Source organism: Streptopelia decaocto (genome assembly GCF_964273445.1).
Source record: "Streptopelia decaocto genome assembly, chromosome: 15".
In the NCBI taxonomy this organism is placed as follows: domain Eukaryota; kingdom Metazoa; phylum Chordata; class Aves; order Columbiformes; family Columbidae; genus Streptopelia; species Streptopelia decaocto.
Window position 1 is genome coordinate 10,743,106 of NC_138670.1, and position 26,016 is coordinate 10,769,121.

At 41.2% G+C, this 26,016-nt stretch overlaps 1 protein-coding gene across 10 annotated transcripts in view; it reads left to right on the top strand.

Annotated features, from left to right (window-relative positions):
- TAOK3 (TAO kinase 3) overlaps positions 1-26,016 on the top strand; it is an 83,018-nt gene that overhangs the window by 18,366 nt on the left and 38,636 nt on the right. For 6 of the 10 annotated variants that reach the window (XM_082066123.1, XM_082066124.1, XM_082066125.1 and 3 more), the window contains 6 exons: positions 17,986-18,084; positions 19,318-19,528; positions 23,269-23,340; positions 24,347-24,448; positions 24,925-24,970; positions 25,898-25,994. In XM_082066123.1, coding sequence (XP_081922249.1) covers positions 19,409-19,528; positions 23,269-23,340; positions 24,347-24,448; positions 24,925-24,970; positions 25,898-25,994 — 437 coding nt within the window. In that variant the 5' untranslated portion in view covers positions 17,986-18,084; positions 19,318-19,408. Of the gene's footprint in view, positions 1-1,163; positions 1,372-13,867; positions 13,887-17,985; positions 18,085-19,258; positions 19,529-23,268; positions 23,341-24,346; positions 24,449-24,924; positions 24,971-25,897; positions 25,995-26,016 lie in introns of those variants that run through there. The other 4 variants (XM_082066132.1, XM_082066126.1, XM_082066129.1 and 1 more) reach the window with 4 other exon arrangements.

Here is a 26,016-nt window from a genome sequence, read left to right on the forward strand (position 1 = left end):
AGTGGATCGTGTCCCTGGCAATGGGTCTGTGCTGCTGTGGAGTTTCTGTGCAGCTGCAGGACTCGGATCCAGGAGAAGCAAATCCACAGGTGCCTGCGGACTCACGGCTGCAGCATCGCTGAAGGACACGTTATGGTGTAGCTTCACGTTCAGTGCAGCCTCATTAGCAGCACAAGGAGGATGGGGTTAAGGATGTCATGGACCTGTGCCCAGCTGGGATGTCCACCTGTCACTGACATTTCTCTAACACCTGGGAATAGAAGAGTTGAGGAGCTGCTGGGGCTGGAGATGATGGGGATGCCTGCCCTGGAATGCAGCTTCCCCCGTTTTGCCATCTGAATAGGGAGAGTGGAGGGTGGAGGAGGAGAAGACAGAGACCGTTTGAAAGAATATTTGAAGGGAGTGGCTCTCCTGCCAGCTGAATGTGCAAGATACAGAGCTTTGGCTTGCAGAGTCTAAGAGTCGGTTCTTGTTCCAGCATTGTCCAAATAAAACCAACCTGCTGCTTCAGAAGCTGATGTGCCTGTTTCATCCATTGCGGAGTTCTGGATTCCAATGCAGGTAGATATGGGAGCACAAAGTGCTCCAGAAAAGCCCCAGAGTGTTAGTGGAGTGCTGTCCTGTCCAGCCCCAATTTAAAATCCAGGACAGCCGTAAGGCTTGCCCTGTTCTGTGGTTAAGTGAGGGTTGGCTTGCTGAGAGTAAAATGTAAAGTTTTGGGAAGTAAATGTAAAGCTTCGGGAAGCAGCTGGGCTGTCAGGGTGCAGGGCTCTGGTGATGCCCTTGCCCAGCTCCTTTGTGTAGCAGGAGCTGTAAGACCTGGAGACACGTGGCCAGCTTACGCTTGGGGAATATTCCCTAAATTTTCTCCCTTGGTTGTCTGGGATGTGTGTTATTTGTCTTCCTGCTGTGTCTTATGAATGTAGGTTAATGTGGAGCTTGTTGGGTTAGGAAGGTTGCCCAGCCTTGTGCTGGTAGCTAGTATGGAGATGAACAGAATTCTGGCTGGGCTTTCGCAGTCACTGAGTCAGTGCAGTGTTGTTAGGAGGGCAGTTCTTTTACCCAGAAACACCAAGTGAGCAGCGTGTGCCTTATCTTCTTGGGCACACAGTGAAATATCTAAGGAAGGATGGAATTACATTATTGCTTGAGGTTTTCATGGGGAAAGAGCAAGTCCTTTAAGTGCTTTTCCTACTACCAATCATACCGACTGGTGCCTCCTCTGAATTGCAGAAATGGGCTTTTCCTGTAGTTAGGGCAGAGTTAGGAAGCACCAGCTCTCAGCGGAAAACTGCAATGTCGCATTTGTAACCAGAAGCTAATTTTGCAGAGGTAGACACAAGTGGCGGTTCCTGGGCCATTATTGTGGTGGTAAGTGGAGCGGGGACAGGGCTCGGTCCCTGCGGTGCCGCGGAAAAGGGGAAGCCTGGAGTGAACCTCGCTGCTGCTTGTGCTTCCTGGGCAGGGCAGGACGAGGAGAAGGCAGTTCCTCTGCTCAGCTTCATGCATGTTTAATAGAGAGTTTGAGCACAGGGTAGGTTTGCTTTGTAACCTCGTCAGGTTGTCTCTTATCCTCTCTGAAAGTTGGTTTCTGACCAAGGGAAAACATAGTTGCATTTTTTTCAGCAGTTGTCTACATGCAGCATAATTTCAGATGGTTTGAAGCTTATGTGTTTGTGTTTGCAAGATAAATTCTGTGGGTGTCCGTGGGGTTTTGGCTTTTGTTGTTTTTTTGTTTGTTTTCAAGTGTCAGGATGCTGAAATTTAGCTAGCTTAGGAATGTTCAGCTTTGTATGTTGTTTGTATGCAAACAGTTGGTGGTTTTTCTCCTATACTTTCACTTCCAAAAGTGTTGATTTTCAGTATTGTGAAGAGAAAATCACAAAACTGAATGGTTATTTGATACAAACGGGCTGATCAGAAGAGTTCGGTGCAGCTTCTCCTGAAGGGTTTCCCTCCTTGGAGGCAACTGCTTTAAAATTGTAAGATATGTGTGTAAAATTCATGCTAGCTCTGGTAATCCTTATAAGGCCTTTGTTCTTGTCGTATTAGATTTAGTTACACATTTGCACTACATATAGATTAGTTAAGGAGACCCAGAAAGGAGTTTTTCCCCAGTCTTCGTGCCTAGAGTAGCCTCTTCTAATGGGAGGAGTGACTGGATGTTCCTGTACAGTTGTGACCCTGGTACCATTGACTTTCTGAAGTCCCCTGTGTAACTTTAGGAGTTTGAGCTGATGTGATCATATAGTAAAATACTGAACTGTCATGAATTCATTAGTTGGCGCTGGAATTTGTCATTCTCTCAGTTAGTGGTAATATAACCCCAGTCTGCAGGAAAACCGACTTCATTCATAGTGTCTCTGAAAGCCATGCTTAAAATTAACCAGAACAAAATAATGGGTCTTGCAAGCTAATCCTCAGTTGAGAAGCTGTCCTCGATTAAAACCATTCCTTGCTTAGACACTGTAGTGTGTAAAAGATATATTGCTAAATATATAAGTAAAAATAATAATTTTAAAATACAATCTTCTGGCAAAGGTACAGGATTGTATTCTTTCATAGTTTTGCCACTGGTATCCCCTTCGGTTCATTATATGCCTTAGATGCCGAATCCATAAAATAGGGCTGTTAACATGTACACGAGGCACCAAGAGCTAAAATAGTCCCGGAGACTTTCAAAAACTGATAATTCCTTGATTTATTCATAAAGCAGGGAGCATAACTCTTAAAAATTTGATCAGATGCCAGTTCCTTCAGTAGCGACTCGATTCCGAAACCTTTTTATAGCTGCGCTAACGTCTCTGAAGACTGTTGGGCTTAATTAATGTTTAGGGCTCTTGAACAGAATGTGTCATGAAAAGGGAAGCTCTGCTAAGGGAGCGCAGGGAGTCGGGCAGCAGCATTGCTGCAGGGAATGGGAAGGGAAAGGAAGTACCAGCATTTGAGTTGAGTAAGCTTGTGTCTATCCTCTCACTTAAAAAATACCCTGATTGTGGTTTTTTAGAGATTTACTGTTAGTTGGTGTGTTGAATTGACAGGCACGTGTGTAGAGTCCTTCACACGGACTTTCTTTTAAATATCTAAAGGCAATTCTAGTATTAAAAAATAGAATGGCCTTGTTAGAAGTATGTACCCCTCACAAAAATGTAGTTTATTTTCTGTGTTGTGAGTATGGCTAAGCCTGATAAAATGGTCATTAAAACATTCACGGTCAGGCAAAACATTTAAATTTCTCCCATCTGCAAAACAAAATAATGTTTGTATTTTCTCAAGAGTCAAGTGTGGGGACCATTTTTCTGGGAAAATGAGTGTCTTGTGCATAGACCTGTTTGGATCCTAAAATAAGTATTTTCTCATGAACACTGACATTTTCCTGCACAGATGCCTTCGGTGCGATGCAGAACATTATCAAGCAGCAGGAAACATTTATCCCGTGGGCATGTTCAGTAAGGTCGCGTGATATTCTTTTCCAGTAGAAGATTATTTTCATGTATTCAAAATCTCCTTAACAAATGTATCCCAATAATACCTCAAACATCATTTTCTTGCTTGTCCTCCTCAACACATACTTCCCCAAATTTTGAATTATTAATGCAAAAATATTAAGTGGAAAATAAACTAATCACAAGATAGAAATGGTTGTATAGATGATTGTATAAATTTGCCTGGGCAAAAATGATTGGATTACTTTTGAAGAATTTATCTCAATATTGTGAAGGGTTTGTTTTTATGGGTGTCTCAGATAGCTGTATGTTGCACAGATAGGTTTCTTAGAGGAAATTAAACTGAGTATCCATACTCAAACAGGCGAAGATCTGACTTTGTGAACAGAGAGGACAATGAAATGTGGGAAAACAAGTGTTTTACCCATCAGTCACGAAGGGAAAAATACTCTGGTCTGTCTGAATAGAAAGCAGCACTGGAATAGACTGACACAGATGATGGACTTTTTCTCATTGAAGCCCAAAGTTGCCCACAGGGGAAAATACTCTTGGCAAAGACCTTAGGAGTGAGGAACGCTTGACTGTGGCGGTTAAGCTTAGTTGTTTTTAGATGAAAAGCTCATTATTATTTAATCTCCATTCAGGCTCTTCTCTTTTTTTTTTGGCCTGGTTAAAAAGGGAACAAGTAGGGCATCAAGATCATATCAGTGAATGAACTTGAAATGTTTTATTCAGCAAAAAGACCATTTTGATTTCTGTTAGGAAAGTTTAATGGCTTAATTGCATGAGGTTTAAGATTATTTTATGATACTGAAATTCTACTACAATCTTTGAAGACTGCTTTGGTGCCTGTTGCTGCCAAGGCAAGGTTTGCAGAAAAATGTAGCAGAGGATTTTTTGAACAGAAGATGGGGAGTTCCTGTGAAAAATCAAGCTCTGTAGTGTAGACTTAATTTTAAGGATGCCCGCCTATATCTGGTGGTCTTGCCTTTTTTTCCACCCCCCCCTCAAAGACAGCCTTGCTACAGCAGAGAACATGAACAAGCAATTGTATAACTAAGGCTGCGCAAAGTAATGTTAACTTGTAGCTATTCCAAATAAGCAAAGCTTTAAGTGATCAAGTGATGCCCAAACATCTGTCTGTTGAAATCCCTGGGCCTCAGGCGGCTGTTTTAATCCAGAACAAGGGTCGAGCTGGATCTGTTTGGTTTGTAAACATGGGGAACCTTGCAGTGTGTCCATTCTTAGTGCTGGAATAGAGAATGAGGGTGTAACCATTTGCCAGTTGGGACCAGTAAATAAGGACTGGTCTTGAGCTGCAGCCTTGTAGGTGACGGGATCCCTGGAATGCTGGCTCGTGCATTACGCTTTTGCTTGGTATTTTGATTAGTGTATTATCCATAGCAACCGAGCTTCAAATAATGACTCTTATTCCCAGAACATCCTTGGAATAAGTTTGAGAGCTCTAAGGAGCTTTAGAAAGTGTAACTGGAACTTGTCTGTTAGAAGAAAATAAATCAACAAAAGGAAAAAGTGACTTTTCCTTGAATACGTAAAAGTTGTTGCCCCAGGAATTTGCCACAAAAATAATGAAGACTCTTGATCTATTTGCTATCTTCAGCTCTTATTCCATGTGAACATTATTAAACACAGTGAAGTAACATATCAAATAGAACTATCATATTTGGCAAGGATAATTTCTTATTAGGGACAACAAATGTGGCTTAAACCAGTTTTCATTGCTAGTCAGGTTAACAGGAAGTTTGAAGTCAGTACAAGCAGGTGTATTTTTTTGAGGAAAGAAAAGGATGAACTGAGGAGATGCTATAAGGAGTAAACATGTTGGATTGCAGTGGGAGCCTGGCAGGGATTTATTGTCAGACTCTGGGTCAAGAAAAGATAACTCTGAAGTAAATCTATAGGGAAATGGTTCTGGGTACTATAGGAGCCGGGGGACTGAGTGGGGTGTGATGGACTTGGATCTTATTGTCTTGAACTTGGATCTTCTCAGAGATGGGAACCAAAGGCCATTGAATGGGGAAAAATTAAGTGACCTACTGCAATTGTCTGGGCTTTGAGTTCTGAGCCTTGCATTTAGTATTACAAGTTAGTGAATTCATAATTGAGAAGGTTTTGTTTCTATATTCAATACAGAAACACATGATATTTTTAGATCAGTTTATCTGAATTATCTGAATTAGCTGTTTGTAATTTTAAGCTGAAACTTGTTACCTTTTGGCTGTGTTCCTTGTGCTACCTCTTCGCAGAGGGCAGAAGAAAGGACAGCCCTGGCATGTGCTCTTTATCCCATTTTGTTTAATGCACCGTTACCCCTTCTATTTGTCCCTTGTGTAAGCTGGCTTTATTTTCAGTTTGCCTTCATGTTGACGCCTTCCCCTACATCTAATGCTTTTATTTCTTCTGCATTTTTCATATATCTGATGAGAGTTATCATGTTTGAGTAATGTGGTATCTTTGATCCTGTAATTTCTATAGTGACACTAGTACTTTTCGCATGGCGTTCTCTCATCGTATTTCTGCACCTCAACACTCCATTTGCCTTTTTGCCTGTCTCTGCGCACTGAACAGATGTTTTCAGAGAGCTCTCTACAGCAACCCTCGGGTCTTTTTCCTGTGTGGTTACAATTAATTTAAAATTCAGCAGTGTGTGCAAATAGCAGAAAGTATTATTACTACTGTATGCTACCCTACTTTTGTAACAAATGCATTTCACCAGCCACTAATCTGCTTCTGACTTCACTCAAGGTGGATGTGGCTGTGCTTGTTTTTAACATAATGATTTCATCACCTCTGCTCTGAATGAATGTTATCTATGAGATAAGTGACTGAAACCTATTTGGTGGTGTTCAATTTAATATTTACAAATCTATGCCATTACTTGAGATGCCTTCTCAAAAATAGCAAACAACTAAAGGGCTGTCTTGGTGATGATTCAAAATAGTAAATTATCGATAGAGCAAAAATAAAACTCAATCATGTTTAACAACGGTCTCTTCCTATGCAGTATTTGCCACTAAGCCTGGATTTTGTTGCTTCTCAGTGATCGAACACACACATTCCAACATCAGCTGCCAGTTCCTTGGCTGCTGCTCATAGAGAAATAGTTATTTCTAAATTATTCTTTAGGCTATGGTGGTTTTGCATTTTCTGCGATATCCTTTTTGTTATATTTTCTTGTTTTAGTGATATTTCTGATCTGAATTTCTCTTGTCCCCTGCTGCCCCCCAAATGCCAGTGGCAGTGTCCACCTCTGCCACCCACAGAAGACACCTGGACTGAGAGCCCCTTTGTCCCTGCAGCCACCCTCCCAAATTCTGTCACCTTGTCTATTTTTACACATATGCAATAATCTGGTGTGATTTAGGTACTTTGCACAGAAGCTGGGCAAGTAGCTAATAAGTTTGACCCTCCCCTCATATTAGCTTTCTTTCATTGATTGTAAGTCTTTAAATGTTTTGATCAGGTAGCCCAGTGACCAGAGTCTTTAATTGAAGCTTTGCTAAGAATTTTTGTTACCAATATCCACAGTGTATTTTGCAGCATCAGTTTGTCTTTATTGGAAATTACAGCAGACAGAAGTGCACTCCATGTTTTTGCTAAAAGCTTTTCTATTTGGTTGGAAGAGGACTGCTTCTTGCCTTATCTATTATGTTCACAGCACAGCATATTGCACGACTAAAGTATCTCATAAAATACTCTGTTGCCATGGTGATCTACCTTCCCCTTTTCCTAAAAGGACCCACTAGGTCCTGGGAGACCAAATCTACTTTCTTTGCCTGTGAGAAGACTAGTCCCACCCTGTATTTTACCCTTGTTTCTCTCTTGTTTTCTTGAGGACATCAAGTAGGTTTTGTTTACTGATAATTTTTTTCTCTCCGGGTTTAACATTCTGAAATATTAAATTTTAGTACTTTAAAACTCATCTGAGGATATGCCTGTACATAAGGACACGGCGCTGGAACTTGCATTTTGAATTTCAAGTGGAAAAATGAAATTTAAGCCTAAATTATTTAAAATGAAATTTAATGTCATTTAAAACTGTATGGTGATCCTTCATGGCTGCAGTTCTAATTCAAAAAGAAAAAAAAAAAATAAGAAAAAACCCAAATCACTGTGGGTTTTCTTTGTCTTGACATCCTGCTCGGTGAGTTGGGGAATGCAGGATTTCTGACTTCAGTATTATCTTTGAGACAATTTTAAAATGGAATGTATGTTTTTCCTGTGTTGAACTACATTCAGAAAAGAGCTGATGGAGGTGCCAGGAGAGATATGAAAATGAATTTGTGACCCTAATATAAATGTCCCTCCAAGTGTGTTAGTAATACTTGTGCCCCAGCTCTCTATAATTGCCCAAACCAAGGTGTAAGATAACTGCAGTATCTGCACTTTTCCTTAAGTGAACTTGTGAGAAGATGGAAGAAACAAGTGCCTGGATATTTGTTCCTAAAATAGAAAAAGCTACGAAAAAGCCCCTGGAGAGCTGAACAGCCACGGAACAAACTTAGCAGAGGAAAACCCGTCCAGCAGTAGCGCAGAGAGGTACCCGGGGTTTAGCTGGTAGTGCTGGTTCAGCCCGCGGTGCCGCAGGAGGACGCAGGCATGGCGCAGGAAGAGGAGTCAACACCCGATAAAATACTTTATTTTTCAGTTTCTATAACCAAGCGTTATTACTTTTATTGCTTAGTGATTAGTTTGTAACCCTGTGTGGTAGGAGAGGACTTAGGTAAGCAGTAAAGCTTTTTATTTTGTGCGCAGTCCTTTCCCAAGAGGTCAGTGCAGTGCAAACCCCATTAGAGAGTATCTGAGAGAGCGTTTGCAGGATGAAGTAGTTTCTTGAGCAGTTTCTTGAGTAGTTTCTGACTTGGAGAGTACTCAGCGATGGGGAAATCACCGCTGCTTGTAGTGTTGAGGAACTAATACCTTGGAAAGGCTGCATATATTTATAAATTTCGTACACTTACTTGCTTTTATTCAGATCTTTAGAAGATCTTGGATTATTTATTTTATGAATGTTCAGTTGGCCAGAAAACCAACTTCCTTTGTCAATGCATGTGATAGGTAAATCAGCAAAAAGATTATTTTAAAATGCAGCAGGTGACTATTCAGTGAGGTTGCCACCCCAGCTCTTTCTAATTTGGAAACCTCTGTTTTAGTCATAGTTGCTGTATTCTTTGGGTGACCTTGAACAGGTTTTGTTTCTCAGTTTATCAGCTTCTGTATTTCGTAAAGTGTGGACAGTGCTGGCCTGAAGACCTCTGAGGGACAAAGTACACAGACACTCTGAGAGGGCTCCGGGTAACGACAGAAAAAAGAAAACACCCTTTCCATGTGGTTTTCCCTGATGTCTCCTGTCCTGTGGGTCCTTATCCCTGCCTCGGGATCGGAGTAACCGCTGCCTTCAGTGCCGCTGCCTGGGAAATTATTGTGTAAAACGCCTGTGGTTGTAAAACAGGCTGTTGGACCATGTTATCAGTGCACTGTGCAGGGCTGCATGCTCTCGTGCTGCGTGGTGGTGTTTATGGGTGGTTTGCTGTATTGTGCCACATTAAAATATGTTTGGTACTTCCATGATTCTGTGATAGCTGCTACGTGTAAATAATTCCTCTGATTGTCATAAGGATGTTAAAATGATCCTGAAGAAGAGATTTCCACAAGAGGGCCGTCTCAGAAGCACATATGATGGCTGATAGAGCAAACCTTCAGTTCTTTCTGGGTGTTGAATAAAAGCAGCACACTATCTTCTTTTCTTTCCAGATTTTCAGCGAGCCCATGCTCTTTTTATAGAGGATAAACACTCTTTTCTTGCTCAGGATAATTAGATTATAATAATGGAGTTTTGAGCATTAGACATCCATTAGACTTCCGAGTGTGTCTTATTGCTAGTGATAAAAAAAAAAAATCCATATGCCAGAAAATAATAAACTTAGAAAGCCAGTGGGTAAATTGTGTGATATTAGTGACTGATTCTGTCTTGGCTGGTGCATGCTAGGTTGTCTTCTATTAGTAATAGTATCCCAAACTAAATTGAATTTTTGTGGATTTTTCAAAATAAGCTTTTTCATGTTTAATCCTGAATCAGATTTTGAGCATCTAAATGAAACAGATGTAGCTATTTTTAATGATATGAGCATGGAAAATATTCCTGTGCTATATGTTAATGGTTGCAGTCATGCCTGTAAATAGGTCAGGAAGAGAGCTGGATGTGTTGGGTCAGAGTCACTGGGGGCGGACCGAGCCCGAATGATAAGCCCGAGGGGTCAAAGGGCTGTTTCCTAAAGTGTTATCTGTGCCTGGCACAGGGGAGGCAGGAAGGAAGGAAGGGGATCTATAAAAGGAGAAGCGTGTGGTGGGGAGAGGTTCATGGGGCAGAGAAAGGGGGTGCAACGGGGACGTGTGACCCAGGCAGGATGGGACATCTTGGGGGAAATACCTTGGGATGCTGTGGTTTTCTCTGTGTTTTTTTTTGTTCTGAACCAGCGGCAGCACCAGGTCAGGATTCAGAAACCTTTCTCTCTAAATCTTATCACTGGAGGGGACAACTACTTATGCTGCTCTCTCCAGAAATTCAGAGGTTGGGGGGTATTATTACTGATAAGCTTGTAATGAAGATCTGGATTTTTCTTGGAATAATGAAGAACTTCACACATACTTCACACTTGTCTCATCAAACAGAAGAGGAAAAAAAAATCACAGTTTGTTTTGTTGTGGAAGGTACTGTGGCCCTCTATGACCAGAGAATGTCTTTCTTTTCCCAACCCAAGAGTGCGGTCTGCATCTGTTTTCTTACTTTTTGTACTTTTTGTTGTACTGCATTGCTCTTTTTGGCCAGTTTTACTGTGGTATAGCTTCCAGAAAATAAGTATCTGAGTTACACTTTCTCACAAAAGGAGAATAAACAGTTTTTAAAATAGAAACGTGCTTTTTCAAAGTCAGCTAGTGTTATGACAAAAGCTACGTAGCTCCACTAGCACACTATTGCATTCAAGGATCTCGTTGTCTTTTTGCCCCAGATATCACAGGCTTTAAATATGTAAATACATACACATCCCTTCAATAAAACACACCTTTTCCTTGGGTAGCACCAAGTTACTGTTCAGTGGCATAATTATACAGTTAAATCTAACTGTCCTCTGCAGTTTGTAGCTCACTCTAAGGGGCAAATCAAAGCCATGCCTCTAAGCTAACAAAATGAAAACTGATTTTAAAACTCATAGAGATTTTAGTGATCAGAGTTAATATAACAGTTGCTTCTTACATTTCTGAAAAGCTGAGCTTGAAATGTAGATGGGGATATGTTTGCAGCCTCGTTGTATATTTACTGTTGAAATGATGTGGTGACAGGGAGGTGTGTCTGGTGTCCATGATTCAGGGCCAGTGGTGTCAGTGCTGCAGTTTGGAATTGAAATGCGGGTGAGTAGGAGCAGGTCAGCTCTGCAGGGCTGTGGGAATAGGTTTATCTGCTTGCTGGGATTTTTTTGTTTGATTAGGTGATGGTCAAAATACAAACTCTTCAAAAAGATCTAAAAATAGCTTTAAACCACAAAATGGATCCAGCTCTTTGGAAGCCATTACGTTAATAGGTAGGAAACTCTGAGTGTGCTGGTGTCTCTTCAGGCTTTCAGAAACAAATTCGATGACTTACTTTTGCCTCTGACTAGCACACAACAGAATGCTCATGAATTTATAATTGTCTAGAGTTCACTGTCTTTTAAGCAACATCATTAATGAGGAGCCTGATAAAAATGCTACAGAAAAAATGCGATGAAAATAGGGAGGCAATTTCCTCACTTTCATGACCCATATGTGATGTTTTAGATATGTTTTGATGAGAAGATCTGATGAAATTTATATTTCTCTGTAGGATGCTATTTGAGCTTATATACATTTAGCTTTTAAAATGATTCATGTGTCTTCCCTCCCTTCCAGATGTACTGTTGAATTATTTCAAGGGTGCCGTGGTGAAATACCGTGAAATGCTCAGAGCAAGAAGACTTTTATAATTCACTCTAGATTTTATGATAAAATACAGGTTCTTGTTGAAGAAATGTAATAGTGTTAATGACCCTTAAAATGAAGGCATAAATATTTTCATTGCATCTTTCTAAATTTAACTGGAAAATTATTGGGCAGCATCACCCTGTGTCTCTTGCTGTGAAGTTTTGCTTTTTCATTGCACACCTATGGTGAAGAAGGATGCTGTTGGACCTTTTAAATAAAGCCCAAACTTTTCTTTTGGTTATAGGGGTTTTTTCCTTTATTTTTAATTTGTCATAGATTTTAAAGGTTTGGTTTTTGTTTTGTTTTTCAAATATTCTACCTCATGATCTTAGGTAACCACAATTAAACATATTTAGCAAAACAGACTGTAAAGAACTTGCCTCTTGCCTGAGAGAGACAATTGTCCAGGTACTAAGAAACTCTATTGTACCTTTTATTCCAGTTAATTCTTAAAATGCCACTTGAGACAAGACCTGGGAGATACCAGCTCTGTTTGCTCTGTTTGATGACTCTCCCAGTTGGGCTGATCACCTGAGTTTAACTCATTCACAGTTTCCTCGCAATTATGTCATTAAAATGTCATGTGATTTTTTTTTGACAGCTGCAAAATTTTGAAAACACTGAAACATGTGCACCGTATGTCTTTTAAAGTAAGGTGCTGAATTTTGAGCTGTGTGGGGAAAGGCTGCCTGATATTAACTTCGTTGTTACAGATGTTCCTAAGTCTCTCAAAGAGACATTGGGATTATCCCAGAGTATCTTCACAGCACAAAGCGGAGTAATGTTATGCTAATCCTCTATATTTCTTAAAAGTAATTTTTACCTTGTATATCATGCTTTTCCTGAAGATGTTAATAAACAAGAATATAAATCAAACCTTTTTTTGGTGGATTATAGTTCCTATCTGGCCTTGGGTCAGCATAGATCGGTGCAGTAGGTGCCACTCGGTCCTCCCTTCAGTGCCTCATCATCATTCTGCAATGACTGAAACTTCATACGTCAGCCATAAGATCTTGGAAAGCGAGGAGAAAGACAACGTATAAATATTTCTTGATGCATTTGCATTCCGTCATGTCTTATAATATCCCCAAACCAGTAGCTGGTGTGTCTTTGCCAGGGGCATTTCCAGTGAACGTGGCTGGCGCTGTGTCCTCTGGAAAGCTGCGTGTCGCTTGGCTTCATACTTGGTGAAATGTTCCCTACAACTAAAACTAATTGCTTGTTTCTTGACCTTAAGCCCATCGGTTTATGTTTTAATGTTTTGAAAACAAGTTTGTCTTATCTGTGGCATATAAATACTAGAGGAGTTGCAAATGGAACAATGTTTCCTTAAAACTACTGCTCTTAATCGGGGAAAAGAAGTTGCTTTGATGAAAGCAATGAGACCTGAAAGTTATTGGTTTAATTTCATATCCCAGGGGCACTGTGCGGTGATCAGCTTAGGAAAGTTCTGATTCAGAGGGGTTTGTTAGTGTGAGTAATCTCGTTAACTCGATGTCCCAACGCCCGGGTGAGCGCTGGAGGATGCTGAGTCAAGGCGTGTGTGTTGGGATGACGTCTGGAGTGGATCACGGAGCAGAATCCTTGGCAAAGAAAACTTCTTGCAGTTCTTTTTAGAAGCTGTAGGTAGTGAAGAGCTGTGAGTGCATCCAAATATTCACAAATGTTAATAGAAATGGTGTGTGTGATTGTGTGAATGTTCTGGGAAGTTATTTCTTTGAAAAGCAGAGCAAAAAAAGTGGTGTTTGAGGAACTGGTATGTGAGTCCCAGCTACTGACTATCACTGAGCACCTTTTGTGCTTATGTTCTGGTTACACTGTCAGCAAACTAGCTGGTAGCTTGAATTGATACACCAGATATGTGTGTCAGACTGTTTTAAGCATTAAAATAAACTAAGTGCTAATACGCTAGGAAAAAACACACATGTTGCCTGCAGTTACATAGTGTTAGCTGGAAAAGTAATTCTTAACAATCAAAGAAATGACAGTGAAAAACTTCAGCTATGGAGGTTCAGGAGTCTTTCTCAAAAAGTCAAAGTACCTGCTGCTGCAAAGTAATGGGCTGTTTGTCCTGGATCGTGGTCTGCATGGGAGGGAATCTGCTGCAAAGGCACTGAAGTGTTTGTGTATGGCTTGCTAGCTAAACACATGGAGCCATTAAAGGGAAGGAAAAAAGCTCCTACATCTTCAAACCAAACCAAAACCAAACAAAAATCAAACAAAACAATATAAGTTTATGTACGAGGACTGCAGTGGAAGGTGCGCATGTCCCCGCTTGGAGCTCAAAAGGCTTCTTACTGAAGATGGTTTTTATCAGCTGAATTTATCTGATAATTTCCTTTTAAATCTTGTCTTCCAGATTTTTTTGAGATTTTGTAGAGACTGAAGTGAAGAAAGGCGACTCTTGGAAAAAGAATTCTGGTATAAAATGATTCCCCCCAAAATATTAATCTAAAAATGAACATATGAGCCATGTCCCGTAGCTCCTCCTCTGAGTGGAATCTGCTGCTGTTCCACCCTGTTTCCTGTAGTTTGTTTTTCTGCTTGGAGTGGAAAACTTTGTCTGTCTTTTGGGAAGTACCGCGGTGTAGTTAAGAACTAAAATTAATTTTATATATTCCTGTACACATTTGAAAGGGACTGTAGTGTTGTGAGACACAGTTCAGACTGTGTTTTACAAGCTGCATGCTTGCACTTTATTGGAGTGTTGAAATTTTGATGCTTGTAGGGTGTGGAAACGGTGCGTCGGGTGTGGAATGTGCTGTGAGCCAGGGATGCTGGGCCGCTTGTTTAGAGAACTCCACGAAGAAACAAGTCAATATCTTAATTCTTCAATACCATGCTCTCTGAAGACACCCTGTGACCAGCTACAGAATTGGAGTTCTCACGTATAACTGTCTTCTTATACATGGATGTAGTTTTAACTCAGTAAATATTTGGAAATGTGGGTAGTTTAGCTTTTCTTCAAGTCACTTCCAGTCATATTTTGTTGTTTCCTTTATATTCATGTCAAGGTCTTCTCTGTTGTTATTAATATAGCACCTGGAGGTCAGAGTTGGTAGCAAGAGAATTTTTGTGCGAACATATATAGCAAAAGCAGCAATGTAAGCTTTTCAAATGTGAGGGTTGCTTGTAATTGAGGAAACTTGCTTTTCTTTAAACTATTGGGAGGAAAAACCCCACTTGTTTGCTATAGCAGTGAGACTTGTTAGAGCATTATCCAGGGTCTGCTCTCTGCACAGGCTGCAGGATGTGTCACTAGTTTATCGTTCCTCCTGCTCCCATATTCTCTATAGCACCATTTTCTGATGAAACTCCACGCTGAGACCTGTTGTCATCTCACCCCAGCCACTAAAAGCACCAGGTTATTGTGCTGTTTAGTGTAAGTGAGAAGCAGAGAATCCTTGAAACACTATGGCAGTGGGCAGAACTACAGCAGTAACTACTCACTATATCGAGAGGGGCTCACGTTGGGGGGTTTGTGTTCCTGAGTTGTGGAGTTTTAAGGGTGGGAGAGGCAGGGAGTAGCACAGCAAACTGCTCTTCAGCAAATTGTGTGATTGGTTTGAGCTCAGGATCATCCTGCACTTGTAGTTTTCAGGGCAGTTCTTCAGCATTTCACTCGCTTTGGGCACTTCAGTGCTTGGCAGGTCACAGGCTGCCAGGCGCGTTCCCCATAAAGAACTGCATTTTAAAATAACTACTGGGTTTGCTTTCTTCTGCTTGTGACATTACTGGGAAGCAGACATTGCCATATAGATACGTCCAGCGTAGCACTCGTTTCCCACTTGTACGTGGAATAGTTGTAGGCCTTTAAAAATCACCAATTTTCTTTCTGGTTTTCATACTATGTTCTGTAATTTTCATTAGAGAATTTTTTTCTTAGAGAATCCCTCAAATATTTTTCTTAGTAGTATTTCTGATGCTGAATTTACTCTCAAGAATTCGCTGTATCTTTCTAGCACTTTACAGAATTTCAGAAACGGGGCACAAGCAGTTTGTCCTCCAAGAAAGGGATTTTCATTGGTAACTGTTGATTGAGAGTTTTAATTTCCACGTGGACAGTTTTGAAGGATCTCCAAGTGGCCTTTTCAGAACAAAATGCTGGTCTCACAGACTCTGAAAATCTTGAGTCACTTGTCATTTCTCTAAGTCACCACCAGTGTGATTAATGCTGGTTTCATTTGAGGTCTTCAGAACACGCGGAGTCTCAAATGCTGCTCTAGCTGTGCTTTTTGAAGGATGAGGAGTAGAAATCGGGCTGCTAGTAGAAATTGTTTCTTCATGTGTTAATGGAGTGGTTTGGTAACTGCAGTAACTTGCTTAAATTGGGATTGTATGGAACAATCGGTGATCATGTTCAGATCAACAGGACTGAAATTACTCTGGATACGCTTTCCATCCTAAGGTTTTCTGATAATGATTACTGGAAAGTAATAGTCCCCGTGAAAAGATTTACTTATTATACAGTCTCACTACGCATCTGACTTAATTGGGGAATGACATTATTACTTAGAGCTTAACTTTTAAGTATTGACATTTAGTTTCCCATTTTAAATACTAATTTATCCTTGCATATTGGAGTTGCACAGACTTTGTTTATGGCAGAGAAGTTCATTTGACTAGAGATGGATAAATTGTTTTCTTCATTGGTTTGTTTTTATTGTTCTAAAGCCAAATGGATTTTTCACTTGGCTGAAGAATGCCAGACCTGAAATACTGCATTCTTTGCCCCTGTCTGCAGGCATGTAGTAAATATAGCACCTCTGGGCGAGGCCAATCAGCTGAGAATGAATAATCATTTCATTCATCTGGCTTTGTCATTTATTTATACTTGATTTTTTTTTTAACTAAACATTGCAGAACCTTTTTCTGGAGCTCTTCAAGTAGCTTGTTAACGACTCAATAGTATTGCGATGTGTTGAAAACAGACAAAAATACAATTTTTTTTGTAATGTTAGCTACTAGCAGGAAGATTTCTGCTCATATATTTTTTTCCTAATAAATGAGAAGGTGAGTTATCTTCTTTCTCATTAAGCCAGGTGTATATTAAATCAGATTTGGGCAATAAAACTACCTAGTGTGCTTTACTTGGAAGCGTTTCTACTGTGGATGCAGTTCTGCGATAACCTCTTCCATGAGGACAAGCTAATGCTGAGCTCTGGGGGTATGTGACCCCACGGAGGGGACAGCTCTGGTTGTTTGGGGTGTGTGTCCCCATGGAGGGGATGGCTCTGGCTGTTGGGGGTGTGTGTCCCCACAGAGGGGATGGCTCTGGCTGTTTGGGGAGTGTGTCCCCACGGAGGGGACAGCTCTGGCTGTTTGGGGTGTGTGTCCCCACGGAGGGGACAGCTCTGGCTGTTTGGGGAGTGTGTCCCCACGGAGGGGACAGCTCTGGCTGTTTGGGGTGTGTGTCCCCACGGAGGGGACAGCTCTGGCTGTTTGGGGTGTGTGTCCCCACGGAGGGGACGGCTCTGGCTGTTTGGGGTGTGTGTCCCCACGGAGGGGATGGCTCTGGCTGTTCGGGGTGTGTGACCCCACGGAGGGGACGGCTCTGGCTGTTCAGGGTATTGATGCAGGCAGCTGCATCCCTGGCTCTGAGCAATCTACACCTGATTTCAGCTGATGGGGCTGAGTGCTTGCCCTCCTTTTTCATCCTTCCATTGCTCATTCTCTCCCCTGTGGAATCCAGCAGTGTTTGACTTATTCATACCTAGGACTTTCAAGTCTTGTGTGGCATCAGGTACAACAGACGGAGCTAAATAATAGACTCAGCATTGGGAGCTTTGTCCTTTTCATAGGCAATCTGAAAAAGGTAGTCTGAGTGCAAGCTTCCATGTTTTTCCTATCCCGGCAAGCTTAAGAGTCTTTATAAAAGTCAAAGAATTTGGCATTTAAGCTGTTTTCCTGGTTTCCTATCTTAGAATGATAGGATCTCTTTAGCTTGGAGAAGAGGAGACCGAGGGGTGACCTCATTAATGTCTATAAATTTGTAAAGGGCGAGTGTCAGGAGGAGGGAGCCAGGCTCTTCTCGGTGACAACCACTGATAGGACAAGGGGCAATGGGTACAAACTGGAACACAAGAGGTTCCACTTAAATTTGAGAAGAAACTTGTTCCCGGTGAGGGTGGCAGAGCCTGGCCCAGGCTGCCCAGGGGGGTTGTGGAGTCTCCTTCTGTGCAGACATTCCAACCCGCCTGGACACCTTCCTGTGTAACCTCATCTGGGTGTTCCTGCTCCATGGGGGGATTGCACTGGATGAGCTTTCCAGGTCCCTTCCAACCCCTGACATTCTGGGATTCTGTGATAACAAGACCAAGGGCTGTAGGACAAAGGAAGGGGAATATCTTCATATAAAGAGACACCATTAGCACTTACAGCCAGCTCACCTTTTAACTGCATTTTCAAGTGATGCCTTGATAAGTCCGTGGTCTTTTCTAAATGTAGTGTTTTTGTTTTAGAATAAGGTATAAAACTTAGAATACTTTTTCTAAATACTCTTATTTCTTTTCCTTTGCAGAATAAGAGAGTGCATAGAGTCTGGGAGGACAAGAGCACAGGACGATGCTGCTGAAAGGAATCTGAGCCACAGAGCATGCTTTGTGCCACAGCTACCCAGGTACATTTTGTGCATCTCTGACGAACCACAGTTTGTACATTTTGCTCCATGACGTGCCATGCTGAGCCAAGGGTGCTGTCTCAGCACCAGACCAAAGTTGTGCTCTGCTTTCATCTTTCCATCTGGATTGCTCTCGTAGTCTGAAACCTTCTGAAGCCTTTTATGTGTGGGTTGTTTTTTTTTTTTTTACCCAATTGTGAAATTTCAGCTGGTCTCTCTTTAAATGTTACACTGGTTTATGTCCTGAGGTAGGCTGGACATTTTAGTGTATGTTTTCAGACATCTTTTTCTTTCATGCATAGAGAAGATGTGGTCTCAATAAATGAGGTGCTGAACTATGTATCTGGAAGTAGTTTTGAGCATTGCTCCAGACTGTTGTTGAAAACTGCTCCAGTTGAGTCACCTGCAGATCGTCTGCTGGGTTTCAGAAATCAAAAGCAGTGGGGTTGAGGCATCTGTCATTGCTTTGCACACCAGTGGCTAAGGAACCACTGCAGATTTTTCAGGATGTTTTGATAGGAAATGTGAAACTTTCAAATGTTTCTCTCACCTTTTTTTTTTTTTAAATAAATACAGTTTTGGAGATGAATACTGGAAATCTTCATTTAAATACAGCTAATTTTTGTGCTGACTAGTTATATGCCTATGCTAAAGATGTAAGGAGATAAAGACCTGTCTTACACGATGGAGTCTTAGGAGCTTTCCAAAGCAATTCTGTGACCTGGGAGCCATCACAATCCAGTAGCACTATCTGTCTTGCAGCATTGACTCAATAAATAAATAAAAATCATATGACAGTGAAGTGTTTTTGTGGAATAAAAGCTAACTTTGCTACCAGCTGGCAAGTGGGAGTAGAGAAACAAAGCAAACAAACAGCAGAGAAAAGTAGGAGGAACAATGGTGATGGTCTCAAAAGTGACACATTAGGAGACCGGCATGAAGAATAACAAACTTGTATCACAGGATGTTTTGCATAGCAACAGGACTCATGTCTTCAAGTGGACTTTAGTGTAACTGCAGCACTGGCTTCCTGTATGAGATAAAGAGCTGTTGTACTCTGAATGCATTTTAATCTCTATATCTAAATTGGACTAATAATTAAAAAGAATTAGCTGAAGGAAACGATATTACAGTCTATTGCTCCTGAGAGCGTTTCCTCTTATTTTGTTGTCAGAGAAGCGAGAACAGAAACGTGTGTAATGGAAACAGATTAAAGATGAACCTTTTCACCAGGTGCTGAATGCTGTCTACAAACTACTTTGTCGATGAAGGAAGAAATTGATTGGAAATTGAAAGCACGAACTGGTTCATAATAGTGTTCAACATGCGCAAAGGGGTGCCAAAGGACCCAGAAATAGCTGACCTGTTCTACAAAGATGATCCTGAAGAAATATTTGTGGGTTTGCATGAAATTGGACATGGAAGCTTTGGAGCAGTTTACTTCGTAAGTAGAATTCCTTACCTCCTTTTTGGAAAACGGAACCATTTTACCTTACATTTTGAAGATTTTCACTGTTTGTAAAAGCGAGTGTTCTTCAAGCCCTCAGTGCTTTGTGTGCTTTCTCGTAATGCATCTCAAAAATAAGTGTTTCCAGAGCTCTTTACTGTTAAATCTTTATTTATAGGAGCAGTTGGCTATAGTCTCAATGGTGCCCCCAACCATTCAGGTTAAGTACATGGTATCTTCTTCTGTGTGATGCCAAAAGTTGAATTTAAGCGGTTGGAAATTAATTTGCCAAACAGGAATTTCAAGATACTCTGCTTGGTGCTCATATGCTTGTAAATCATTGCAAATTAATAGATCTAGTGACTTAATGATTCAAAATGCATTTGGAGTTAAAAGCTACTTTGTTAATGAACTGCTATTGTGGCTGCTTGGGTAAAAATGCTGTGGAAGTTGCATCAGATTATATTCAGGCTTTTGAGTGATTTCTCTGCTGCTCTGATAATTTAGGAGTTAAGAGGTATCTTTAAAATATCAGTTTGTTTTGCCATCACCCTTGTCACCATGTGGGGGTTGGAATAGATGACCTTTAAAGGTCCCTTCCAACCTAAACTATTCTATGATTCTATGTTCATCTCGTAACATACTATATTCAGTACCAAATACTTACATGGCAAAAGCAAAGAGAAAGTCTGGAGAGGAATGAGAATTGAAGCTGGAAGGGTGTATTGCATTAATACCGTCAAGATAATTTGATCTGGAAAGTGAGAATAATAGTGCTTTTACATTTAGTATCAAACAAAGCCAAATCCAAAATACTGGATTTGGAAATAATTATAATCCAGTTGCTATCATTGAAACTAAAATAGAATTCAGTATGACAAAAAAAAGACGGATTAAAGCTGCTTGGTAGCGTGGCCTGCCGCTCCAGAAGATCAAGGTCACTAGAACTGAGATTTCCGAACATTGGACATGAAAGTATTTAGATAAGTACCCTTACACCTGTAGCTCTGGATGCTGGCAGCAGCTAAAATTATTTGCAAGCACTTCAATTCACTGTTTAAAGTTGTGTAAAGTGATGGGGGTGTTTGTGGGATTGTTGTTAGGACAGGAGAGGTACCTGTTATTTTGTGTCAGATAAGCAGTGCGTGTCTGTTTTGAGGGATAACGACATAATTCCTCAGTGTATGTTATGGTAGTAATGCAATAGGGAGGTTTCTGCCATGGGGATTGTCGGCAGTGGCACAGGCACTTAGAGATGGTGGAGCAACAGGTCAATGAGGGTATAATGTTAAGCGTACTACACGTGTAAGAGGATGAGACTGTACAACTCAGGATACGTGTTGATCCACTCCAGAAAAGGAGCAAGCGGTTTTTTTGGGTGGGAGTAGCGAGATCCTACCCAGTGGTTTTCAAGACCGAAGGGAAAGGATGCATGGTGTGCTTTAGGGTAAAGTTGAAGTGGTGAAGGTGCCACCTTTATCACTCAGCTCTGGTGCTCAGAATTTCCTCACGCTTCAGGGGAAGAGCATGAGGAGTGTCAGAGGTCTCACCCACTGTGCAGGCTTACAGCTTAAATGTCACCAGGCTTCGGTAAAAGACTCCTGATCCCTCGATGCTTCTCTTCCTCCTTTCCCTGAATGCCTTATTTAACTGGTCTGTGCTTTAAAGACACTGCAGAGTTTAGCCAGCCTGCAGCTTCTTGCAATCTCCGAGGAGCAGCCACATCCTCCAAGCTGGATGGTGATTGCAGTCATGCCTGTAATAATACTGTGGTAGGAACATAGTAATTAGATGCATCACCACTTTTCTGTGATCCATCCATGCTCCTTTGCCACTGTTTGAAACTCAGGCTTTCCTTCCTGGCACATGAAGCACTCGGCATCCAGTAAATTGTTCTTAGGAGTCTTTGCCTTGTGACAAGCAAGTCAGTCACAAGCAGAAACTCACCTGTTTCCAGTTTTCAGTGCCCAGTAGCCTGGGCTCACCTGAGGAACCCCTCCAGCTGTGCCCCCCTCGGATGGGTCATGCTGGAGCTGTTCCCTGCCATGCAGGGGATGCTGTGCATCTTTGTTTTGTTTGGCCTCCTTTTTAAAAGCTTGTGTAGCCTGTCTTATATCTCAATTCTTACACATCTTGGAGTAAGGCAAGGACCAAGAATAAGATCTTGGATCATCATGGCAAGATTTCCAGGGATCCTGACATGCTTGTTATCAAAAAAGAATGCATCACTTCTCTCAAGGTTTTAAAGTTGATGCTAACTTGACTTGAAATGAGTTGATTTTGCAGTTGACTTCAGAATAGTTTTCATCAAAAGCAACCTACTTCTCTCCATATTGGAAATATGGAAAGAAGATAAAGCAGATGAAGGCAATGGAAATGAGGTTTTGCAAGCTAAATGTGCTTGTTTTCTGCCAGGCTTTTCCCTACAGATCTACAAGTATGGCCAGAGCCACTTCAGCAAGTGGATATTTCTGTCAAGTGTGCTCATACAGCCCTTTAAGAACTTCACCCATGACCGAGAGCACGGCCGCGTGCCATTCCGCAAAAAATACAGCTGAAATGAGAGAGAACCACATTCGCATGAAGATACTTGGAATTCACTGAGCAAACACTTGAAGATTTGCTTAGCACACCAGCATTAGCTCATCTATTTGAGTAACATACTCTTGATCTTTTCTGTGCTGAATCAGACTGATGAGTGGTTAGGAAGGGGGTTTGCCTTACCCAAAAGTTACTTGTTTTCAGTTTTCTGTAGCTCATTTGAGGAGAAGCCTGTGCTGAGGGGTCTGGGTGTGTCACCTTCCTTCTGTAATTCCTGCACTCTTGGGGTTTACCTGACAACATTTTCCTTTGAAGTCACTATTTGCATCATGAAATGTCTTTCATTAATATGTTACTTGAAAGTTCAGTGCTCATCCACTCAAGTAGTTGAAAGGAGGATTTACCTCGTTTAGCTTCTATTGTATTCTAAGCTTTTAACTGTCAGTAAATTTTGTCATGAGAATGGTAAACAGTTGGAGGTACTGGGATTTCAACAACTCTTTTTATGACTTAAAACCTTCAAGTTGTTTGTCCTTAACGTGCAGAAATGAGGGCAGTGCCAATCCAGGCAAGTAGAACTTTTTCTAAAACTGAGTTTTCAGCCTTCGGTCTCCATCTGTTGTATCATACAGGCTGTGGAGAAGGAGAATTTTGCTGACTGAGTAATATTCGTTGTACAACTGAGATCTGGCACAGTGAAAGGAAGATTGCTTTTTGAATAGAGAGAAACTCCAGAATGAAGCGTCTTCTTGAAACTGAAAATTGAAATGGCTGTTAGAGAATATCAGCGTTTTATGAGTTTTTTTTATGAAATTAAAGAAATTTTTGTATACCTTTTGATTTATTTCTTTAGAAAACATTTTCCCAGAAGTTTATCTAAGACTGTTTTTACTGCATTTCCAATACAGCTGTATTTTGCGTGTTCTCAGAGAGGGCAATATCAGGCCTTGGTTTGTGTATCAGAGGTAACAAGCACAGTAAGGGCTGAGGGACGGACTGTGACAGATACACTCAGGGAAGAGGTTCATAATATTTGTCTGGTAAATGTTATAATGAGGAAGATCTCTCAAGTGTAGGAGCTCGCATGGATGCAGTATCAGAGGAAAAAGCCCACGTTTGCCAAGGCCCAGCTCACTCCATGGGGAGAAAAAAAGAACCAACACTTTTTTCAATCTGTTTCTTTTTCCCTACTCCAGGCTACAAATTCCCACACTAATGAGGTGGTGGCAGTCAAGAAAATGTCCTATAGTGGAAAGCAAACGAATGAGGTAAGGTGAATAAAGCCAATTCTGCATGCAGAAGCTGTTGCAACTATAATGTAAATCTGAACAGCAAAATTAGCTGCATATTTCATTTGACCCCAGCAGACCAGCTTTTTATTGCGTTAGCTGTTACTCTCTTCCATGGAGCTTTGTGGAGAGGGAAAATGAGTTTATGCAAATTTTGACAAATAGTTCAGTTTAAGGAAGTGAGTGGGAATTCAGAATGCTGGTATGGTGGTTATTTCAGTAATAATTTCATTAATAAGTGAATAAGAGGACACTGGAGCCATAACCACAACTCTTGGAAGTGTCGACTGAAATGTATAGCTGACTTGAAACACTTTTCAGGATCTATAATCTAAAATTGCATAGACCTTGTATTTAGAATATCAGTCTCACTTCAGCTGTTGTTTGTTAGTTGCTTCTCTTATTTTTGTGCTGCGGTGCGTTGATCTTGGCTTGACTCTGTTTGGATTGGGGTGTTGACATGCAGAGGAGAATATGTTTGTGAAGAGCAAACAGGGATGTTTTAAACTTATTTTTCCTTGCTTACCTGTTGCTCTCCCACATGTGCTGAGGTCTTCTAAATGTCTGTGGCTTTGTGCTTCACAAGGAAGTAAACAGCAAACTGCTTCTATCTCTAAAGCATATTATGGGTAGTGGTGTCTCTTGGGACAGGTGGGTTTGTTACTAGGCTTGAGACCACTGGACAGTTCAATATTAAAAAGAGTAGCGATGCTTTAAGTAAAATTCGTTGCAGTTAAAACAAGGAAAAAGTATTTTTGCAATCCTCAAGCTGTTTGAATGTGTCTTGGAGGCGTCTCAGTGCAACAGGGATCCAGATGACTGTATAGTTGTGCTTTTGCACCTTATGATTCTTACTGTCTTCACATTGTAAAATAGTTTTACAGTTGCTTCAGTCTGTACTACAGTGTGTGGTGTATGAGAGTATGTAGGGGATTAAGCAGAGAAATGCGTTTATACCTTTTTGCTTCTTTTTTTTTTTACTTAGAAATGGCAGGATATCATCAAAGAAGTCAAGTTTCTACAACAGCTGAAGCACCCCAACACCATCGAGTATAAGGGCTGTTACTTGAAAGAGCATACGGCCTGGGTGAGTGAGTGGTGTGGCATTTAGAGGTCTTCACGAGCAGAAAATGTGTGGTACAGCAGTCAAATATTCAGTACACGCAGTGTCTTACGTGCAGCAGTATTCATCCCATGCTGCCTGCAGTCCCTTTCATCTGAAGAAGTTCCAGGTAATTTAAAGGGAACAGATATTAAGGATATTGGAACAAACCCCTGCTGCTCTGTGTCAGGCCTCTGCCTTCATGCAGATTAAACAATTATTATGGAACACCCTTTACAATATCTCCCCAAAATTTCTCAGTGCTTAAAGCTTCTTTACAACAACGAAGATGTCTTGGCATTGTTGGAATGTCTGGAGCATTTTGTTTTGTTCATCGTTTTTTGAATTTCTTGCAACTAAAGGTTTTATTTGCTTCTACTGTTTCACAGCCATTCACGTAGTAGCTGTTTGTTGGCGAGTGTTTACCCTATTATTTAAAAGCATGCTTTTTTTTCTTGCAGTTGGTTATGGAGTACTGTTTAGGATCAGCTTCTGATTTGCTAGAGGGTAAGTTTTATGTAGTCTTTTATTTGCTTTTTGCTAGTGCCCCTTCCGAGTGCAGTGGGAGGCTGTTTTCTCACAGGCTGCTATTTTGCAGATGGCAGAGGCTGGCTGTGTGTGCTGCTCCATTCTGGAGCGAGAATGCCTGTGGTTGTGCTACCCAGGCTAAGCTGAGACTTTCCCAGGAGGCCAGTGCTACAGATAGTGGTGCTTCTATGCACACTTATATGTTGTAAAACAAAGGTATAAGATGTAATTTGAGCCTTCTTAGTGACTGAAGCAGACTGCCTGTTTTGTGAATATCCATAACAAAAACCTGCAGAGATTGTCTTTGTCTTGCAGTTTGTAGGAATAAGTATGAATGATTTGATAGAACAAGAGATCGATACGACCTCAAAACTAGAACAGCAGCACTTGCAGAGGAATAGGGAATCGAAGCTGAATTTTGCAAAAACTAGTACTCTGTATGGGCCGTATCTTTTGTATCCCAAGATAGTCAGCCAACGACACGTGCTGGTCATATTTAGGGATACGTGGAAGGTGCTTTGCTGTGTTTCTTTGTAGCTGGTATTCCTTGTTTTGCTGATTTTTATCTCTTGGGGAAAAAAAGTGGGAAGTTCTCCTTGCTAAGGAAATTTATTTCAAATACATTTGGTAAGTTATGCTCAGACGGATCTCCTGTTGTTAGTAGTAACTGTCAGCCCTAGCAGGAACGTGAAGAAAAATGTGTTTTCCCGTGATGTAAAATACATGCACAGACTGCGCAGGGACTCAGAGCTGCTCGTGGCCATCAAGCCCCAGGAAACCAGCACAGTGAAGATGAGCTTCACCCCATAGCTGGCAAAATCGGCGCTGCTTCTCCTCTTTAAAAACACTTTCTCAGGAAAAGATTGCATTTATTTTCTAATGTTTTTTTCTTTATTTTTTCCGTAGTTCATAAGAAGCCACTTCAGGAAGTGGAGATCGCTGCCATCACCCACGGTGCCTTGCAGGGGCTGGCCTACCTGCACTCTCACTCCAAGATTCATAGGTAAGGCCAGAGCTTGGTGCTG